Consider the following 22345-nt stretch of genomic DNA (forward strand, 5'->3'; position numbering starts at 1 on the left):
TTTCCTTTGCGGGTCAGAGCGTCCTCCCTTAAACTGCGATATTTACTGTTTTACTTTCCCTTTCTTTCATCTGAATGGGAGGATTGTACATTTCCTCTCTCCCGTCCTTTGTCCCTGGTTTGTTTTGTTTTGAGTTCTAGCGAACCAGTAAAACAGAAAGGCCATGATCGGTTCCTGCTGGGAGCGACTGGCGGTGCCGTCCCTGGGAGACCCTGCTCACGCTGGGCTCGCCTTTCGCCTCTGCCTCTCAAATGGGCTATGATTTATGCAAGGCTTCATTGCTGACTTGCTCTCTGTTGATGCAGCCAAGAGGGGGGGAGCTTAATTATGACAGAGCTGGACAATAAATGGGGTAAGCCAGACTGGAGTTAGGAATTACACCCCTCCAGTCCCCCCCTTTCCTTCCCTCCAAGCCCCCAGGAACTTTTTAACAATCTCCATCCCTTTTCCGCCGTGCCCTTGGCCGGGGACTGCAGCAGACTGAATCATGAGCAACATGCTGAACTCCCCCTCTAATATAAATGTTTGACATTCTTTGCTGTATACTGTGGGCCTTTATCCGGGCAGGCACCGCTGCTGGGACTTCACGTGCATCATTACACACACTGCCTGGAGTCGTGTTCCAGGCAGGGCTGCTTTTCAACCCTGGGAACCTGGGAAAAACATGTTCTGCCGCAGCCATTTTAGTGTGATGGCCACAATTCACATCTGCTGTGATTTAATATTTGCCACCAGTGACTTTTCTGGTTCTTAAAACCTAAATCTTTTGCTGCTTGTGTTCCCTTTAGTGTCTGTCCCATTCTGGCTGCTGAAGAATATCATTCCCCAATCTCTCCCAGTTGTTTCATACGCTCCCAATAATTTATGGAGATTTTTTTGCCTAGACATATCTATCTCGATTCGTGTCTGCTTGGAGACACAGCAATCTTAGTTAATGGAGCCCACAGCAGACAGCATTGGCTGCAAACACTACAGAGCTACTGTGCTGGAATCCTGGCCATGTCACAGGGTCCCTACTCTGCTGTCTCACTTCAATCCCAACTCCATCATGGTCACACCATGGGACGCTTCCTCTTTCTGGGTATGTGGGGAGCAGTGACATCTTCCCTTGAACAGAAACTTGATGTTCTAGCATGGACAGAATTTTCCCCAGGTTTGCAGCAAAGATCAGGCCAGAAATTTTGGGTGTGCTCCTCCACCATCCTGATGTGTACCCTGACACTATCCAGCTCACATTGGCTGTGATAACAAACTGCTCACCCGTGACAGCAAGAGAGTTCTCAGGAGGGCAGTGGGTCTGAGGGCTGCTGTAGGGGCAATCAGTGCTCTGAGAACTCTCTCTAGAACACTGCTGGGCTTGCTGGGAAGCACAATCAGTGTATCTTGCTTCATGACCCAGATTCCTTAGAGACTTTGTAGGGTGGGAGCTGAAGCTGCCATGAACAGTGTACCAGAAGGATAGCTTCAAGCCAGGTTTGGATATGTAGTGTCTTTCAGTGGCATTTTTGAAACAGTCTTGTTCTGAACGGTGTCAACACTTGCTGCAAGAGCAAATCTCTCTTCCTCTGCAGGGACTGACCCAAGTAACCCAGAAATATCTTAGAGAGCATCGTCTCAGGGAGAGAGAGTGAGCTTGGCAGTTCTGAGAAACTGGAAACAAAGGAATGAATCTATTCTTTCTTGCTCTATTACCTTTTTTTGCCTAGCAATGCATTTCCTTGTTCCCTCTCATTGCTTCGCTGTTCTCTCCTCTGCCTTAACATTTGCCTTCTTGATGGCCTTGAGCTACTGGAAAACTCCAGTAACTGGATACAGTTTTCAGTTCTGTATCTGCACTTAAAATCATAGAATTGTTTCAGCTGGAAAAGACTTTTAAGATCATCAAGTCTAACTGTCAACCTAACAACACCACAGCCTTTAAACCATGTCCCAAAGTGCCATAACTACATGGGTTTTTGAACAGCTCCAGGGACAGTGACTCCATCACCTTCCTGGGCAGCCTGTCCAATGCCTGAACACACTTTCAGTAAAGAAATTTTTGCTAATATCCACTCTAAACCTCCCTCGTGTCCAAGGAAAGGATAATCAATTCAGCAGCCTTCAGCAATGCCATGCAGTGGCAACCTTGGTGAGCAGATATTGCAAATTTGCCTCCTCTCTCTTTGGCTCCTGCACTGCACTATCTGCTGCTGAGCCCAGTGCTGCTTTGCCTTCCACACATGTGCTGTCCATGGAGCCTGGCCACAACAGCATGCCTGTGCACAGGGACTGCTTCACCTTCAGACACAGCAAAGGACATTTCAGCACTGATGTCAGAAGGGTTGGTGACATTAAGCCCTTGACAGGATAGCAGAGCTTTCCTGGCAGCAGCTGCCTTCCCACAGTTAATCAATGTGTCCATTATGCCTATCTCCTGGGACATGATCTCTGGATGAATTTCTAATGGAAGCACCTAACTCCAGCTCCAATGTAACCACTGAGCTCATTGCCTTCTCTCATGAGATTTTTCCCAACAATTTTCACCTGGATGTTGCTCCCATGCCGGGATGTGAAAACCACCGCTGAGAGCAGAATGTGTGTGGCTGCTCCCTGCAAGAGGCAAAGCCAGCTGAGCATCCCCATGAGAGATGCTTTTGTTAAGCCCATCAGCATGCCTCATTGAGGAGCTCCTCTCTCCAGTAGTGTTCAAAGGATGCCATTTAATTGCACTGTGTGAGGAATGTTAATGCATGAGGTCTCTTGGTGTTTGGAGTCATCATCAGAAGCCGTTCCCTCTAAAAGTCACTGGACAGTGACCCACGCTGTGTTTTGTGTCTCTAAGTGGATCTGCTGAGCCTCACACATATGGGAGGAGCAATGGGACTGGTTATATTCTACTACAGCTTCATGTTGTGAATGTGACTTCATAAAGAGAGAGAGGCTTTTGATGGCAGGAGAAGAGGCACAACCCGAGTAGTCTTCGCTGTGCTGCTTGGATGCTCCTCTGTAGCTGAGTGATGCCACTCTACACTGTCCATGCATAGAGGTGAACAGAACCACAGCGATGCACAGCCTGTAGACAGCTCCTCTGCAAACTGCAGATGTGTCAGGCCAGCTGGGAATGGAAAAAACAATGGAGCAAGAGTAGAGAGGGAACCTTTGCTTCTTCTCTTGCTGTTCCCCAGAAAGGAGATAGCAGGGTGAAAAGCTCTTCCTTTTCTGAGACCACACTCCAGCAGTTGCCTTGCTAGTGTAGCTTTTTTCCTGTCTTGTTTGTTAATGCTGAATATTTTCTTGAATGTGTCAGTTAAAAACCTCTTTGATGTTGAAATGAGAAGCTGAGATGAATTTGCATCAAGGAACTTTGCAATTTACTATGAAGACTTCAAATTACTGTGAAAAAGAGGAAGAGTAGGGTGATATCACCTGAGAACCTATCTCCTCTCCTGGATCTGGTCAGCACACCTCCTGGTACCAATCAGATCACTGCCTAAAATCAAACAGCTGGGGCCCAGCTTCATTTGTCATCCTCATGCTAGCTGCTGGCAGGTTATGAAGACTTCCAACAGGAGATGAATCCCTTTAGTTACAGACTCATTGGAGGACTAAATATAGATACCGATCTCCCAGGAAACCTTGCTGGGACTTGAGATAAGACTGTGAGAATCTTGCAGTGAGAGAGGGCACCTACCACAACAGGAGGATGGTCCCTAGCATCTCAGAGCCAGCAACCCACTGGCATTGGTAGGAAGGCTGCTGCATTTTAATTCACAGGAATCTTATCTTGAGATGCATCTGTTCCCATCTTCCTAATTAAAAGCAGTTCTCTTTGTTTCTTCATTTTCCCAAACGTTGTTAAATTCTGAGAAATCCTAAGCTTAGACTGGTTTTTTTTTTTCCAATATAGTTTCTGAGCATTGTGATGGATCTGCTCCCCTGCTGACCCCACAGGCTTTGTCCTCAGACCTATGTTTCCTACTGACATCCCAAGAGCGTGACCCTTTCCAGGTCAAAATGATTTTGCAGGAGAGTTTGAGGCAGCGCAGGTTAACCCAGAGGAAGTCTGCCCAGTGCAGCAGTGAAGATGATGGCAGCTCTCAGACTTTGTGCAACCCAGGAGCTCCTGCTATTGATGCTCTTGGGGAAGCTGTGCTGATGTGTTGGGAAAAGCCAGGCTGTGGCCTCACAGCCTTGCTCTGAAACGTGCTTCACTCATCCCTGATCCCTCATGCTGTGGCTCTTGCAGATCCCAGCACTGCTGTTCCAGCTGGCGCCTAAAGCAGGACCAGCTGTGGAGTGAGACATTCCCATGGCCAGGAGCAACTCTGTCCATGCTGGTAGCCAGTAGGAATTACTGAGCTCTAGAGAAGGGATGTTGTGCTATTTCAACCAGCAAGGTGGACCAAAGAAACTGTTCACTTTCTCAGCAAATTAAGCTGAAAATTAATTGTGCTTTTCTCTTTTCTCAGGGTCTCATGGGATTCATTGGTCCTTTAGGGGAGCTTGGGATAGTGGGAGAAAAGGTAAGGTTGCTTGCAATGAGTTGGTTGTTGTAACTTCTGCAGGGTGGGAGGAATATTGTGAAGATTTAAGTTGCCATGTCAGTGCAACACCCAGCTGGGAATACAGCACATCCAAGGTGGCTGAGCTCGTCTTGGGCCAGGCAAAAATCATTCACTTCACTTTTAGGAATGAAAATGCACTTGCCTTCCAAGGAGATGCTGTAACATATTCTCTGGAAATTTAAGCTTTAATCATTCCTAATCTGCCAGAAAGCTTGTACTGAACAGTCCTGGTTTTTCTGGGAATGAGGGACCCATCAGCCCTGTGTTTCTGGTCAAGGGAGGAGTCCAAGCATTTCAGGTTACAGATAGACTTGTGCAGAGATGGTGCTCACAAGCCCAGGCTGAGTTGTCAATGGGGTCACACAAGACTAGGACTGAGCCTGCATTGAACAGGAGATCTCAAGCAATTTCCCAGGTACAGAGAAGGTACAAGAGAGCAGCCACCTGCCTATCTGAGCCTAGGCTGGTCCAAAAATTTCCCTTTTTGTTTGATGAAGACCGTCCCATCTGGCTGCCCATATGGTTGCTCTGGGCATGCTACTAAGGGCTGGTGCCCTCTTGTGTACAGTACAGTTGTGTGCTGCTTTCAGGAAGAAAAATGGCTTTATTTTCTATAAAAATGTAAATGTACATTAATTTGTTCCCTATTAGAGTGTAAAATTTTATTCAGGGATAGCTTTCAAAGACAAATCATCTATGTCATTCATTGTGTCTCAGCTGCAGACTGCTGGGTTTCATTGGTGGTTTAATTATTCACAGTCCAGCTATAAAGATAGTAAAGAGCATAAAATGATGCATTCTGCACATCAGTTCTCTCTTGTGTTTTTATTACTTCAAGCCCTGTCCTCTGGGTAATGATGTCAGGACTCTGTGACAGTTATACTGTGCTCACTGCAAATGCATTTTACTGCCTGTCTGCAGCAGCCTTTGGAAAGCCCTTTGCACTGGATGGCCTCTGGTGGAGCAGGAGCAGGCACACAAGCACTAAAAGGACTGACATGATGTGGGCTGCGTTTTACAGAGGGAAAACAGAGGAATAAGGAGTCTGTGATGTGTCCAAATTGGTTACACAGAAAATTGGTGCCTGAGTGAGCTGTCTCAATGGCAGCTGCAGCCCTGAATTGAATGAGGAATAAGGAGTTTACCATGCAGGAGACGTGGGAAGATCTTTTTCCTCACTGCAGCAAATTCACATCTGGCCCTGTGACTTCCATGCCAATGACCTGAGCACATGAGCTATCCTCATCTTGCAGATGGACTCTAACACCATGATGTTACACTGGTGTTAAGGCAAACCCAGGCTGTCCTTTGAAAATTTGCCCTAGGAGATCCTCTGCACAGCTGTGATTTGTATCAGACAGCTTCTCTACCAGGACAAACTTTTGGATGACAGAAATAACTATCATCCAATCAAAACCTCAACCAGGCTTCCAGTTGGCATAGCCACAGCACCCTGCAGCTTACTACGAGATAAATGAAGTGGGAAATACGCTCTCATTAGACATAGCTGAGTCAGCATTCTCTGTCCTGAGAGCTGCAAAACTTAAGGCTGAAGCCAGTAGAATCCAAAGATTATCAAAGAGAACAATGCACTTAATACAGACTTAATAAAATCCATGCATACAGGAGGGGAAAAAAAAAAACCTTCCATTGGTTTACAAGGGTCCAGCTGGTGACAACACAGACTCTGGAGTTTGTTTTCAATAAGCTGCTTAGAGCCCAGAAAATATTTCCCCTTACGTTTTGGCTGTTGGAAGGTAGGTCAGATTTTGGGCGTAAACTACTTGGCAGCATTTGCTAACTCCTCCTTCCTCATCCCCCCAAGCACACAACTTAACACACCTAACTCCTAGTGCTGCAAGGGAGAGTACACAAAGTCATGGTGGGAACTGCCACTCTCTCCAAAGAGGAGCAGTTGATGTCCCTTGGCTAAGAGCTCTGCCTTCAACTTGTCCTTTCATCAGCAGGTTGTGATGGTGCTCACCTTGTCTCCTGTTCTTGGATGAGTTGTAGGGCCTAGGATGTGCTGGGGGAAGTGAGATGTTCTGCTCATGGGTATAAAGAAAGCCTTCAGAATGAATAAGTGATTTTTGGGTACATTAAGGTTTTTTAATGCCAAATGGTGGCTTGCTTTAGAAGCTTCATAAACACAGGCCACCAGAGAGTGCTTGTTTATACTATGGTCTCAGAATGAGCCACAGGATAGGGAGTCCTCCCAGAACACCTACAGTCTTCTGAAAGCACCAGCCATCTATGCCTGGCAACACCTCTAGGGTTTTCCAACTTGATTCCCTGAGCCCAGCAGGGCCTCAGGATCAGACCTTTCAAATTCATGCCTCCAGAAATGCTGGAATGCTTAGGGATCATGACACTGCAGAACAGAGAGGGATGTCATGCCTTGGGTGGGAAGGACTGGGGATCTCCTGGGATCCAGTCCTAGCCCTGGATGGAGTTGAAGGTGTTCTTGAGTGCATTGTTTGTTTCTTGTTACTCAGTGGTTTGATGGCAATAGTGAAGTCTCCTCTTTGGGGACGTAGAGGATTAGCTAATTCTTGCTATAGTCCTTCAGCTACTCTGATGAGATGGATAATTGAAAGAAGGTGATGGGTGATGAAAGAGGGTTATTCTATACTGCAAGCCTTTCTGGTAGAAATCCTATGGCATAGGCTGCAGGGTTTGAATTTTCTAGTTGTCTCATTGCTCTAGATCCCTGTTGCTCCAGCTCAGAGTGCTTGTTAGCAGATCTCCTCACTCTTCCCCATACCTGCATCTCTCCTAGGGTGACCGTGGCTCAGTGGGACCCCCAGGCCCTCCAGGAGTCAAGGGGTCGATGGTAAGGAGTAAGTCTGCATTCTCTTGCTCTTGCTGCTGCCTCTCTCTCTTTCCTAGCAATGGGGGCATCTTCTCCTGGTCTTTTGGTTACATGACAACAAGTGCAGAATTCATCCTGTTTCTGGGGGAGTGGGAATGGCCATTTGACTGATTGGATATTGAGGTGTAACCTCTCCCCAGCACTCATGTTCAGCAATCTGCCCCTCAGGAAACACTGGGTTTTGACACATGCTCTGCAGCTCCATCCAGTGAGGACCTGTATGAAGTAGAGATAACCAGGAACTGCAGGCTGTAGCACCTGAAGGACTGCCTGTTTCCAAGCATCCTGGCTACTGAACAAAGTCCAGGAACAGGGATCTGTTGGTCACATTCCACCATGTCACCAGGGGTAGCTGGAGAGGCAAGGCTGCTTGGCCAGCACAGCTGTGGTGTTCTGCTGTGCTATGAGTGCTGCCATTTGGGGGTGCCCAGCAAGGTCGTGTCTTGCTCTGACACTTACCTCCTGCCTACCATAGTGCAGGACCCAAAGACAGAGTTTTATATTACTTCAGCCCATTCTTTTCTGGACTGTTCAGAAAAGCTAGGTGCTTACACCCCTAAGTGTGGGTGGAGCTGGGATTTTGGCAGTCTGGCCTTCTCCATCTACCCCAAGCAATATTACCCTGACAAATAACAGACCTGCCTGACCCTGCAAGCAACCAACACTGCCTTTTTTCATGTCATCCTTCTTGGATCCTGGGAAGTCACACCAGGCATTTTTGATTCCTTCTCTTTTAGGGGCACCCTGGGACACCAGGAGGAGTGGGTTTTCCTGGGATCCCTGGACCAACAGTAAGTAAAGTCTATAGTCTATCACCACCTTGTAATGCCACACACCAAAAATCAGCATCTCACATGCTGGGCACTCATAGGCTGAGCCAAGCAACTGAGTGAAGCAACAGTGTCCCAGCTGGTCTGAGTCTGATATGTACAAGAGATACTGGGGAAAGGAATGGGGCATGGGTAGGGACAGCATGGACAGGGATGAAAGGGAGATGAAGGGAAAAGAAGTGCTGTTATTTCAAACATTTCTAGCCTGTTTCCCTAATGGAGGATCCAAAACTCACACTCCAGCCTCAATCTTCTAGCTGAGCACAGGCTCACCAGCACAAGCTGTTATTGCAGGGCCATCTCTTTCTGCCGGGGGTGGCTGGCAGCATGGTGATCACATCACACCACACCACACAGTGACTCTGTGTGTGTGACTACATCAGGCACTTTCAGAGCCCCTCACTGGAGTGAGAGCAGCTGCCCCCAGATGCATCCTCCATCTGGCTGTGCTCATCTGGTACATGTGCAGCTGTGGCTGGAGCGTGCAATTGATGTGGAGCAGATTCTCGTGTGGCCCCAGTTTCCCACAGCCATTGTTTAGACGGAGCTCCAGCTCTCCCAGCAGCACAAACACCACTACGTGTCCTGTGCTGGAACCAGCAGAAAGGCAGCTCCAGGAGGGTACAGAGAATGGATTTTGCTCAGTGTGTGAATTCCCACAGCTTTGTTAATTGGGAGGAAGATCACAGCAGTGAAAGGCCTGGGCAGTGCCAAAGGTTTGGCCTCCAGGTCAGCAGCAGCTCTGCCCACTGCAGAGAGCTCAGGGGATGCTCTGAGTATACCAGCTGCTGCTTGAGGAGAGATTTCACAGTTGCAAGTCATTGGAGGTGAGGGCAAGAAAAGGTCTGAGGTCAAGCAGCACCTCAGGGTGACCTATCCCTACCAGAAGAGCATCAGCATGGCACTGGGCCAGGCCCTTGCTATGCAAGGAGAATGATGCTGCCCACAGCCCTTAGCTGCTCTGTGGCCCCTTGCGGCAGTACTTGCTGTTGACAGGAGTCTAGGAGGCAGGTGGAGATCTGCAGATGTCCCTTTCTTAGCAGTTTTCTTAGCACGCTAGCTGCTGCCTGACTTGGGGGTAGCTGGAGCGTTAGAGAAGCCCCCTGTTTTCTCCATGTCTGTGAGCATGGGGAGGACAGGAGTGTGTCCTGAACAGAAGTGGGTTCTTCACTCACCATGTGGCAGAGGGCTCCCAATCCTGAAGCCTTATCTAGTGCACCACTAACCAGTAGCTTCAGTTAAGGCTGGGGGTCTTCTTACTTCACTGGGGCATGACAACAGCAGTATGAGCTGAGACATCAACTTGGAGTAGAGATGCTGAAACCTCTCTGCAGAGCTCTTGGAGCTGAAACCATCCCCAGGTCCTGCCATTGCCCTCAGTTCCCTGTTCTTCTGCAGGCAAATAGCAAGCTCATCCAAGCCAAATGTTTCCTCCAAGACTGCATTTTAAAAAGTCTTAATTCAATAAGTCAAACTTCCCCACAAAGCCAGTAAATCAAATAATCTCTTAATATCAAATCCCCACTCATTAACTCCAGCTGTTTCTCCACCAAACATTCATTATTTGCTTTTCAAGCCAGACCTGAGGCATGCTGTTGTTGTTTGTCCTGAACTGTTAAAATCTTTGAGCCTTAGCAGCTCTTGATGGCTGATTAATTCAACAGAGGGTGATTGGGAGTGGGAAGCAAAGGTAGAGTCAATGGCAGGAAACTCTGTCCTTAATTTCAGCTTACTGAGGCTTGTGAATTCCTTTTCCCCTCCTCTTGCTCGCATCCTGGCACATCTTTTGTTAATACACAGTTTTGAAAATGCTGTGCACATGTAGTGATATTAAAGGTCACTCATCTCCTCCTGAACAGTTCCTTGACATTCCCAGCATGAGATCTAGTACTTTCCTCAACATTTTGCCATCATAACAAATATTCCTGTGCTTGTGTTTTAATAAGCCACTTGGGATAGGCTGAGACTTCCAGGAGGATATTCCAAATGCCAACAAAGAATTTCATTTCAGTATGAGTTTATCATAAAAATCTCTATAAAACAGGCATCTGACACATCCACTGCCTGTCTGTGCCAGTCGCTACTGACTCACTGGCAAACCCAAGATTTACTGGGACTGCAAATATAGTTACAGGCAACTAACTTTTCCATCTTGAGTGAGAACAGCTAAGCATTTATATGCTGAACTTGCTGAAAGATACCTCCATTCCAAAAGCAAAATCTTTATTAGTGGCAGTGGAACAAGCAGGAGGAAGACCACAGTCCAGTTTTGTTCTGATCCTTGGTAGAGTTTGCAGGGTTGACACTTGGTAAAAAACTATGAATGTATAAATAGCAAAGCTTTGATGTGGAATGCTTGAGAGAGTAAGAATGGAATGTGTCAATCTGAGGTTTTCTTTTCTGACAGCAGAAAGACCCTACCTTTAAATACAAGTTTTTGAAGTCATAATACAGAAATAAATCCTGGTAATTAAATATAATCTCTCATTTTTTAATCTGAAAAATATCCAAACAGAAAAAAGAAAAAAAAAAAAAAAAGAGCTGTTTCATTTTCATCTGCATCTTCTGTATGCACATTAACAACTCAAGTATGTACAAACCCGAGTTTGTACAAAGAAAACCTGAAATCTTTCAGTAAGTGTAAGAGCAGGATCACCCACAGCACCAAGCATCCAAATGAAATTAGCATTTCTGGCAGCACTAACAGGGCAACAGTTACTTGAAGATAAAAATCCGTATTTGACTGAAAAGGTCACACTTGGATACCTAAGCTGAGGTGTCTGATTTTGTGTTTGGACAACTGAAAGGCAGATCTTGGTTATTATGATTTTTGTACAGATACTGAGCAACAGCTGCTTTTAATAGCTTCGAAGGGAATTCTGGATGTTGAGTTTCTCTTCAGATCACACCACTTAGACAACAAGCTGCAGATATTTAAGCACACAAACCACAGCCAGGATCCTTGGCCTAAATGTTCATAATCCAAAGACATTCAGCAAGTTTTTTAAAAAAGAGCATCTACAGACAAGGTCATGTCTTTGGCATGAGTTTTTTGAACCAACCTGCTGGTCAAGAGTCTGTGTCTGAGGCCCCTGCAGATCACATGTGGGATCCTCTCAACATCTGCTGCCTTCTTCCTCCTTCTCCATCTTCAATTTTTTTCCCTTTTCTCTCCTTCCAGGGTCCAACAGGAGTCCGTGGTGCACCAGGGATTAGAGGGACGAAGGGCCGCAGGGTAAGTGCTTTCACAAGTTTTTCTCTCTCTCCTGTTTCAGCCATTGGAAGTCAGCTGGTGTGAGTGTTTGGGGGTGTGAAGATGAGCAACAGTTGGGCAGCACCTCCACAGCCACGTGTCTGCTGTGTATAAAGACTGTGGTCACTGGAGCGAGTCCTCCAAGGGCTGCAAATGCAAGTGATGTGTACAGGCAGGAGGGGGTCCCAGTGTAGAGTTTATCCTGGAAGTGGTCCAGTGCACCTTTCCCAGCCACCTGCAATGTCAAAGCAATTGTTATGGACACTTCTGGGGCAGATGGTGAGGAGGGTTCAGTCACCTGAAGATGCATCTGGGCTGGGAAAAAGGGTGCAGGTAGAGGACCAGTAAAAGTGCCTTTGCTGCCAATGGGTGGAGAGCAGCTGGGATGTGAAGTGTTGTGATTTAACCAGAGGCAGATAAAGCAGGAGATGTTACACCATGAAGAAGAATCAAGAGATGAAGAAGGCAGAAATAAAGCTGGCAAGGAGCCAGACTGCCTCCTTTTCTCGTGTCTTCCCTTTCAGTCTCACAGGATTAATATCTTCTGGTAGAGAAAGGTGTGGCTTGCACTGTCAGTAGATAAAATTCTAAGCATGTCCCCTATCTCTCCGTGGGTTTTTCCAGCCCATAACACAAGGTCTTGATTTTATCTCTACATTTCTAAAGAGTACCACACCACGAAGCATGTGTGAAACCTCACTCTGCCAGGAAAGAGCAGACCCCCAGCCTGGTTGCTGGGTAATGGCACTAACCAGCATCACTGACAGTGCTCCAAGCACATGGTACACTGGATAAATATTTCACTAGCACTCTGTGTGACTTCATGTGTGGTTCTTCCTGCTCTATTTGGGTGACAGCCCACAGTAGAGTGACCTCTAGGCCTGCTGAAGCTTCTTGTTTTCCTGCCTGTGACATCCAACCCATGTCCCACTGAGCTCCTCAATCTTTCTTCTTCAATGGTACATTCATTGCAGGAGCATCCCTGCTTTGGGTTGTTTTCCCTTGTCCAGCTGCTTTACAAAGTATTAATGGTGAGTGCACATGGCTTCTGCTGCAGGCCCCAACAACAACATGTTTTGCATTTCTCCCTCCAAGGATCTTACGAGATCTGTTTCCATGCTTCATTTCAAAGACACAGGCTGGAGTAAACTATGCACTTTACCCACCCCCAGTCTCTGCTTCTACTGCAACTCCTGCCTGGGGAATTCAAGACAGCCAAGGATTACATTTGTTTCTCTATAGCAGAGCTAATACTCTCTTCAGGTAGCTGAGACCAGCAAAGGGAAATGGAATAACCAACTAGAAAGCTTTATAACCACAGAGTTATGTACCCTGGAACTGCTTTAAGCATAAAAGCACAGCTACAAGGACAGCAGTAACATTCAAGAGCAGCAGATGCCTATCAGGGTTCAGCTTTTAGCTTGTGGCTGGGAAAAACAACTTCCTTGGCTCTGTTCTCCTCAGTGGGAAGGCCCCTGGTTCTTGTTCTCCAGCTCCACTTTCAGAGGGTCCCTTAGGGTGCAAGGTTTCTCTGTGCTGCATAGCAGCAATTAACTGAGCTGCCTGGGACATCCATGTCCATGACAGATGAGAAGCTGGAGGCATCCTTTCATAGGAGACTGTGAATGGACAGTGGAAAAACATCTCAAGGTAAAACTACAGCACAGAGCTGAACAGGAAACACCTTGTGAAAGAACGCAGGCTGCAAACTGTAGCTCTTGGAGAGGTGGGTGCTCTCAGGGGGTCAGATATTTCTACCACTGCCTTTAAACATGTGCAGTGATGGAGAAGGAGCCCCAGCACTGTGTATTCCCAGATGCCAGCCAAGGATGCCAGCCACATCCCCTGGCATGGAGCCTCTCCTTACAGCAGGCAGCTGCGTGCAGCTGTGGTGTTTGGCTCTCTGCTTGGGTGAGATTCACTTGCAGAAATGTTCTTCAGCTTCTTACATCTGCATTGGCCTAAAGTCTTCAATGCACAAGGAAAGTACAACTGACCAGGCTGTTTTCAGCTCCACTTGTACTGCCAGGAATCACAGAATCCCAGCATGGTGGGGGTTGGAAGTGGCCTTTGGAGGTCATCTAGTCCAACCCCCCTGCTAATGCAAGTTCACCTAGATCAGGTTGTACAGGAATGCATCCAGGGGGAATTCTTATTATTACATGAGGTAAAACCAAGGGCAAAGTTGTATTCAGCTGCTAAGAAAGGATGTTGGTTGGCATGGCAGAAACCTTCCTTTGGGTGTAGCTAGCTCCAGAGAGTGGGTGCCAAACCCTCAGGAGAACCCCCACAGGACACCAACTGGTGCCAGCACTGTCCATCCTCAGAACTATGTACTGCATGGCAGAGACATTCCGCTTCAGGGCCTTGGGTTGCATTTCCTCTTCAGATGTCGAGTCCAGCAGACTCTGTGCCCCTGGACATTCCTCTGCTGAGGAAACCCAGACATCAAAGGGCATCCCAGCCCTGGAAAATAGAAATGCAGCAGTAGCTCTAACCCAGCTGGCTGCAACGCCCTGCAAAATGTCACCCAGGAGGTGCAGAACGTGGAGGTAGAACAGGAGGCAGCACCCAGGGAAGAGGGTGCACCTAAGGGCTTGATCCTGCCCTAAGGACGCTGGTATCAGTGAGGGGTAAGCCTCTGTCAGTGGCACCTGATCTGCTGATGGTGCTTTGCACTGATCCTGCCCTCAACACTCACTGCCGGACCGTGGCATGGTGCAGATTTGGTGCATTTGAGCTTCACAGTGATACAATCCATGCAGAATTTGCAAGACAGACAGACAGACATCCTTTCTAAGATGCCCAGCAGAGAGAGGGAACTTGGATGCTGCTCTGCTATCCTACAGATTTTAGTGGGAAAGTTGGTATTGTAAGGACCAGCAGTTCTCCTGCCTGTAGCATTTCTGCTTTGTATATTCCCCTCTCACGTTTTCCTTCTCTTCATGCTCTCAGAAGATATTCCAGGCACACAGTATTCTTTCTTTGCTTAGTCTGTCCTGCTATTCCGGCTCTTGGTTTTCTCAGGATAGGGAAATGATCCCCCAATTGTAATTTCAGACATTACCCTCTGTCTGTCCTAGCTTACAAAAGGGATGTAATTCAATTCAGAGTGGAAATATGAATGCAGCCTCCACCAGATGTTTGTGGATTCCATGAGCTGTGTTTGTGGATACTTCATTAAAGCAATTCTGCTTTTGAAGGAAACGTAAATAGCAAATATGGTTTTGATTGTGAAGAACAATGGAGACCTTTTGGGGTCTGTATTTATGTTGTGATAGCTTTTGTAGTGTCAGGATATAAGTACAAATTTTAGAAAGAAAAGTCCTTTAAAATGGTGACCGTTATTTTTAATCATTGCAAGGCTTGTGTTCCTTCCCAGGTCTTTGTTTAGCCCATCAAAGTGATGCTGATTCTTCCACAAAAGTGATTTCCCTTCTCCTCTTTCCCTAAGGATAAGAAACTTGGATCTGTGAGCTCAGGCTGATTTCGCTTCATCCGTGCTCAGTCTAGCACTTAGGCATGTGCTTAATATTCATCTAGTGACAGCTATGCACACATTTCAACCTAATTATTTAACCAAATCAAGGTTTAAATTCGGAGTTGGCTGATTCAGCAAGTCCCTCACCCTATCTCACTTAAATTTAAAAGCACATTTGTGTAATCAGCTCCTCACAGCAGGAGAGCTTGTGGCCTCCAGCATCCTTTGTTGACGATAGGGATACCAAAAAGCCCAGATATTAGATAAGAATCTCCACAAAAGGTTAAATATCAATGGGAACCATGACTTTGGAACTCAGATCACAAATCCTGCTGTGAAGTGACTGACCTTGCCCTGTTCCTCTGGCCAAGGTGTTTGTCAATATTCTGTCCTGTCACTGGGTGATTCAGAGGAGCTCTTCAAACCCCAAAGCATATTTCTCTTTTCCAACATGCCATTCCTTCAGCAGGCTCTTGCATTAACTCTGGCCCAGGTGAAACCTGCAAAGAGGAGCTAAGACATGCCCAGCTCCTCTCCCAGCACCCTGCTGCTTTGGGTAGGAGAGGACCACTGAGTCTGCCACCTGAACCCAAGGCACCGCAGCATGGCTGGCTGCAGGGATTTGTAAATGTCTGGGGCTTATAAAGTGGAGTTGTCTAAACAAACCTGAAAACTGTTGCTACTTCCAGGCCCAGCTGAGAAGTTGTTCATGGAGAAAAAGCAGAGGTCTCTTGTTTTGCTCCCAGGGATCTTTCTAGTCAGCTGGAGATGCTTTAGAATTGTTTAAGGAAATGTTAGCTACAGATCTATGGCCAGGGATGTGTCCCTTCAGCTTCACTCAAGGCATCTGCTTGCTTTTCATTTGGCCAGACTGTGATAGTGGAATATCAATATTTGGATAAAGGAATAAGGAAGAAGCTTTGGATTCCTGGAAAGGAGCTACTGTCCATTTGTTTGTGCTGCTGCTTCTGCTCTTCAGAAGCTGGTTATGCCTCTCAGCTCTATCTGTTTAAACAGGGGGAAATACAGCACCATTTGGGAGAAACACCTTGTTGAGTATTTAGCTCTGTTCTGCAGGGATGTTCTCTGCTCTAGCATCAGGCTGTATCTCTGTCACCTCACATGGACTAGCAGTAAACCTGATCTTCAAAGCCTGGAGCTGAATTCCCCTGCACTAGTGAGCTGGTGCACTTCATATCAGGCGAGCGTCGTTGTACTTTGTTTGCTCTGGGATGGCTGATAGTGCTGCTCAGTATTCCATGTCTCTGAGGGAAACAAGCTCTTGACATGTGGGGCACTGGGACCTGTTTTCTACCACTGCTGGAGCCTACATTGAAAATAACTCATGCTTACAGGGGGCAGAACATGACTGCAGGTAAGACTCGCAAGGGCTTAACACCAGCTTTCTCCTACATAGCTCTGTGGGGAACCACAAAGGGGTGACCATGAGAAATGTGCCTACAAAGGATGTTGATACCAGAATTTAAAAACAGCTGGGCTCTGCCCAGCCCCAAGTGTCTTGCAACTGCTGAGATCCAGGAGCTCAGCACAAGCATGGCTTACTGCAGCTGGAGCACTGGAGCCCTGATTTCCTGTGCAATACCAGTGTGGCTCCTCTTGCCTGACTACACAGCCAGAAGGGGAACATCTTCATCTAGGTAGCAATGAGTGATGGCACTTGGTCTTGTAGCTCATGTGCTGCAGTGGGACTGCCTAGGCATGTCCCTGTGCTGTGACTCCCTGCATGACCTTGGGTGAACTGCTTTGAGACAGACATGGCAATGCCTTTAAGCTGCCTATTCTTTTCCTCCTGGTTTTGGTGAAACAGTGGAGAAAGATTCTCCAATGCTCCATGAGCCTGTATCACTCTGCACCCTGGCTGCCTCTGTGCAAAGGAGTGTACAGGTCTCAATTTAAACTTCCTTTTTTTCCTGTTTACATTGTAAAGCTGCTTGGAGCTTGCACTGTTTGCACAGCCCTGGCCCAGTGGGACCTTTCCTGAGCTGTGTGCTGCTGTATAAATACTAACACAGAGCAAAGAAAAGCTTCCTTCTCTGTGTCAAGGTCTCCTAGAAATGCTGACACCAGTGATAAGAGCCATGGCTTTCACTGCAGCCTCCTTACCCCATTCTTAGGATGGGTCCATGCTGCACATGTCCTTAGGAGGACACTCTCCAAGGTGCCTCTCTAGAGAACAAGTCTTCTGAGAAGATGCTGAGGCAACTGAGGTTGTTAGTCTGGAGAAAAGAAGGCTCAAGGGAGACCTTTCTCTCCAAAACTCCCCAAAAAGAGGTTGGAGCAATGTGGGGATTGGTTTCTTCTCCCAAAAAATAAGTGATAGGACAAGAGGAAACAGCCTCATGTTGCACCAATGAAGGTTTAAGTTGGGCATTGGGCATTAGGAACAATTTCTTCTCCAAAAGTGTTGTCAAGCTGTGGAACAGGTTGCCCAGGGCAGTGGTGGAGTCCCCATCCCTGGAGGGGTTTAAAAACCATGTAGCTGTGGTGCTGAGGGATGTTGTTTAGTGGTGATGTGGCAGCGCTGGGCTAATAATTGAACTCAATGACCTTAGAGGTCTTTTCCAGCCAAAAGAATTCTATGCTTCTGTGGTTCTATGCCCACCCTGGTCCCTCTGCCCTGCTCTCAGGGTAGCATGCCTGGCTGCTCAGTTAATTTGGAAGTGCTGAGGGTCCAGGGGGAGCCTGGGGAGCTGTGCTGAGCCCTGTCTGCAAGGCCAAGCTGCCAGGTCTGCAGGGGAAAGGCAGCATGCTGTGCCTCGCAGCATTTGGCAAGGGATGCTCCCTGGAGAGCTGCCAGGACCTCGCTCACTCCTCTCTAACCAGCACTGTCAGTAAAAGAGAGTTTGAAAGATTTAACTAATTGACTAAATGTAGCCTGTCCTGTCAGAGCATATTAAGGGAAGCATTTATCCTGGGTTTCAGCCCAGGAAGCTGGTGATGATGAAGCTTGCTCCTTGCATTTGCAACTACAGGGTCACTTTCTCTTTCTTTAGGTCAGATGCCGATGGGATGTGTTGTGATGAGATTAGGCAGGTGGCTGCTGTGACATGAGATTGGCCTGGCAGACCCTGTGATGCTGATGACAGGGCTCTGCTGGAGGAAACCAGGATACCATAAGCAAGTCCCCAGCCAGCCCTGCTGGGTTGGACCAGAGAACCACAGCCTCCACTGAGGCTGAGTGAGGACTGAGGGCACCCAGTAGCCTCCATCCAGCTCAGAGCAGCCCAGCACTGGCAAAAGGGATGAGCAGGGCAGAACAGGCTAGAGAAGATGAGTGTGGAGGAGCTAGACACATTCCACTTTTCTTTCCTGGCCACATCTGTTCTGGAAACCTCTAACCTGGGTCATCACTGTTGTTTTCGTGTCCTACTTGCCTCTGATACCTGCACTCTCTGACATACCGGGCCTGAACTACTGAGTGTCCTTCCCCTCTGCACATATATCCTCTTCACAAGCAGCTGACCCCATCAGCTTGAACAGTAAAGATCACAAAATATCTGAGTGGCTGCTCAGAGAGGAGGGGAACAGTTTGTTTTTCAGGGAAGGTGAGAAGTTGGATGGCAAGGTGTTTTCCCAGGGTGCCCATGCCATACACATACTGCCATCTCCCTTCTTTTTGGGCAGTCCAGTACCTAGCCCAGGGCAGGTCTGTGTGTTTTGCTGGATTGATGGGTGCCCTAGTCACCCAGACAGCTCCTCAGATGCCTCCAAGCTTCCAGCTGTGTCTGACTTGGGCTGCCAGTAGTCCTGCTTTTAAATGACCTTCTGGTTTATGTCATTGTGCTTTGAGGTTTACAGGGACATGGACTAATACAATTTTTTGTCCTTATTGCTCTCTGATCTCAGGGCCAGCATCAGCAGGGCGCTTGACGTCCAGGGCTGGTGAGAGCTGCTCTCACATTAGAGCAGCAAAGCACCAACCTGTGACACATCCCATTTGGTTGTGGGGTTCCCATCTGCTGCACAGCCCTTCTCTGTCCATCTGTCCTGGAGACCAGGCTGAGCACTCCTCAGAGCTGTGTCTTACTGCCACACATGGCAGGCGTTTGGCTGTTCAGTCTCTGGGAGGCTCAGCAGCACAGGGCTTTGCCAGGCACAGTAGAAGCTTTTGCATTATTTTATATTGACAATGTTTGCCTGCTGTAATAATTTGGCTGAGTCTCCCACACATCTTCTGCTGTTACACTGCTGCTCTTTGTGAGTCTCTCTCTCTCTGCCTGTCACACTGGAGTTGCTTTTCTAACGCACTGACTCCCTAGCCCTGTTATTACTTTTGGCACTCGGTTTGCATCCCGATGAAGCTCGCTGGCTCCTGTTTTCTCTATTTCCGCACTGGCCTGCTCTCAGGATTCCTCTCACCACTACATTCTAGCACTGCTCTGTGTTTTTATTTGTTATTTCTATTGCAGTAGTGCCTGAGAGTCCCAACTGTGCTCATGTCATGTTCCTAATCAGGCTATGTGTTAATAGGGTCTCTTGATAAACCTTTTGTTCACTCTCTTCTTTTCCCTGACCATGGCTCTGTTTACTCTCTGTCGGTGTGTCCCACTGTTTTGGGGGGTTCAAACAGTGCAGAGAGCTGTGTTCAGCTCTTCTGAAGTTAGCCTTGGAGCTAGATCCCAGCTATCCTTGCTTCCCAAGGTTCTCCTCACTTAGAACCCTCTGGAAAGCACAAGGAGAACTGTTCCATTTCAGTTAATCATGTGCAGGGCGGCTCCTCACCTGAACTCTTGAACGTGCCATGAGCATTTGCTGTATCCCATGCACCTCCTGAGTTGCTGGTTCCTGCTGCACACACACCCAGGAGCAGATGCTGGGCATAGGACCAGACATGCCAAAGCAGGCAGTCAGGCTGCTCTTCTCCCAGCATACATCTTGCATATGCATGAGCACCTGCCTGGTCCTTAGCAGCAGCCAGCTCTTTAAATAGCAGGTAACTGGAGCTGGAGGCTTGGAACTCAGCTGCCAGCAAACAAGCCCTGCTCTTTGGGAGCATCTTGGGGCCCAACACAGTTGTGAAGGTACCCTACAGTGGGGGCTTGTGTGCCTCTCTATATTTTGTAGCTTTATTGCCCCGATCATGACCATAAGACAGCAGTGTGCTGAGAGTTAAGGGCAGGGGAAGCTGGCAAAGCAGGGTTTCTAGGAAGGAAGAGGTTTGCTAACAGTAAGGCTAGACCTGCAAGTCTGTGTGTTGCAAAACTGTTGTGTAACTGTTACCTGAAAATAAGGTTGTTCCTGGCCTGCTCCTCTCCTCTGGTTTGTGGCTGGCAGTTGGTTTAACAGGAATAAAAGATGTTTTGGTGCTCTGTGCTGGTAATGGTGAGAAATGAAGCAACAAACCAAAGAAAAGTTCTTTTGAGTCCTGGGTTCCAAGCTGCTGAGCTCAACCCAAGCAGGTATGGGTTGGCTTAGCCAGGATTGATCTCATGGGCTTTGCTGGTGGCCAAAGCCAGGGTGACTGCTGTATTTTCCAGGGAGAATTACAACCTGTGTTCTTATTTTTGCCTTTTTCCAGGGTCCCAGAGGGCCTGATGGACCAGTAGGTGAGCCAGGGCCACGAGGTGTCAAGGTGAGTCCCAGAAGGTGGCCAGCTTGGTCAAGGCTTCTCTTAGCTGTGTTGTGGAATGCTCTGAGCAGAATCAAGGTCATGTTCTCCTCTAGGAACAGGGAATGGTCAATTGCTCCATGAGGATCAGCCAGCAGGGATGAGTCTTTTGTGCAAGCACAGTAAAATCTGTCCAATGTGGGCATCAGGGCTCTGGCTGCTGGGTTCTGAGTCCCTGAATACAGAGTCCAAAAACATAAAAAGGACCTCTGCTAAAATAAGAGAGTCCCTTGCAGGAAAAGGGAGTAGCTTAACTGACAGTCAGTGTGCTTGATTGAGATGTCTGTAGCAGGAAAATCAGAGCAATTTAACATGAATGGTAAAACATGGCCTTGGGGGGGAATATGTAACTGTTCTGATGTACTTCATGTTAGTTAGATCAGGATAGGGTAAAAATGCAGGGCAAGAGAAGCCTGATGCAAAGAGAGCCAGAGGCAGATACCCTACCCAAGCAGATCCTCACCCAGGGTGAGCCTGCTCCACAGTAGGCTCTGAGATGAGTCTATGGGAGAGTGTCTCTCTTTGGCAGCAGCCTGATATAAGAATAGTGTGGCAGAGCTGGACCAGTTTCCTGCCATTGAACATCATAGACTCCATCTCCTGCATGGTACACATGGCCCTGTGAATGGAACTTGGGTGGAGAATCTCCCTGATTTCATGCCCTGACAGTCTTTGCTCCAAAAGCTTTAGGTCATGCAGCCCATTGCCCATGCTCTCTGCTGGTTGGGGTGTTCCTCAGTGCAGGATGCTGGGCATTTGGCATCTCAAATACTGCAGGAAACTGGAGGGGATATTTGATGCACAAAAATGCAAGAGCAGATGTGTTGTGGCAGAGGAACACCAAGTTTTGGCTCGTGCCAAAGTGTCTTTGTCTTCTTGCTTTGCAGGGTCGACCAGGGGAGCCAGGCAAGCTGGGACCAAATGGGCTGCAGGTATGTCCTCTGAGAGAGCCACCTGGCATGGTGTCAGTCCCCCATGGGGGTAGCTACACAGACACAGTGCCCAGGGAACTGCAGCTTCCACTGGCCAAGGCCTTGCAGGTGTCTCAGCACGTTCCCAGCTGCTAATTGCTGTAACTGTGTGTCCACAGGGGAAGATGGGTGAGACTGGGGAGACAGGAGCACGTGGCTTCCCGGTGAGTCCATCCCTGGTGCTTCTTCTCATAACCTCCTTCCACTCAAGGCTGTGAGGTTTGAGTCCTGGTCCAGGAGGAGGATCATGGACGGTGTCTCACTTACAGGGCCCTCTGTAAGCATTTCATGAGATGCACGTTACTGCTGACAGGCAGGAAGGATTTCTAGGGAGTTGGAGCTGACTTTGGTATTTTTAATTTTTTTAGGGTATCCAAGGACCTTCTGGACCTCCAGGAGCAAAAGGGGCTCCAGGCGACCCGGCAAGTGTCTTATCACTCTCTCTTCATCTATGCTACTGACCCAGACACTTCATTTCATTGTCTGTCTCTCTCTTCCCCACTACTTATTCCTATCCCAGCTTCTCTGTCCTTGCCAATTCCAGTGTGGTCACAGATGTGAAAGACTTGGCTAGGCTCCTAGGAGGCAATGAGGGAAGACAAGGTCAGACCCATGGAAAGCAAAAGGGAGCCATGGATCAACCAGGGAGAGTGTAGGATACAGCCTGGGCTGGATTTCAGAAGGGAAGGGAGGAAAAAAGGGCAAGGCTGGGTCTGGGAGAGAGTCAGATGTAACAGGAGGGGTTGGACTGCACTGGTAGGTAGA

General features: G+C 47.8%; 1 protein-coding gene across 1 annotated transcript in view; it reads left to right on the top strand.

The window, feature by feature from the left end:
• The window catches only part of COL27A1 (collagen type XXVII alpha 1 chain), a 159109-nt gene that overhangs the window by 91426 nt on the left and 45338 nt on the right, over positions 1 to 22345 (top strand). The window contains exons 25-32 of the mRNA XM_054393343.1: positions 4449 to 4502; positions 7324 to 7377; positions 8154 to 8207; positions 11428 to 11481; positions 20520 to 20573; positions 21497 to 21541; positions 21700 to 21744; positions 21949 to 22002. Coding sequence (XP_054249318.1) covers positions 4449 to 4502; positions 7324 to 7377; positions 8154 to 8207; positions 11428 to 11481; positions 20520 to 20573; positions 21497 to 21541; positions 21700 to 21744; positions 21949 to 22002 — 414 coding nt within the window. The remainder of the gene's footprint in view (positions 1 to 4448; positions 4503 to 7323; positions 7378 to 8153; positions 8208 to 11427; positions 11482 to 20519; positions 20574 to 21496; positions 21542 to 21699; positions 21745 to 21948; positions 22003 to 22345) is intronic.

This window comes from Indicator indicator, chromosome 28, assembly GCF_027791375.1.
Source record: "Indicator indicator isolate 239-I01 chromosome 28, UM_Iind_1.1, whole genome shotgun sequence".
In the NCBI taxonomy this organism is placed as follows: domain Eukaryota; kingdom Metazoa; phylum Chordata; class Aves; order Piciformes; family Indicatoridae; genus Indicator; species Indicator indicator.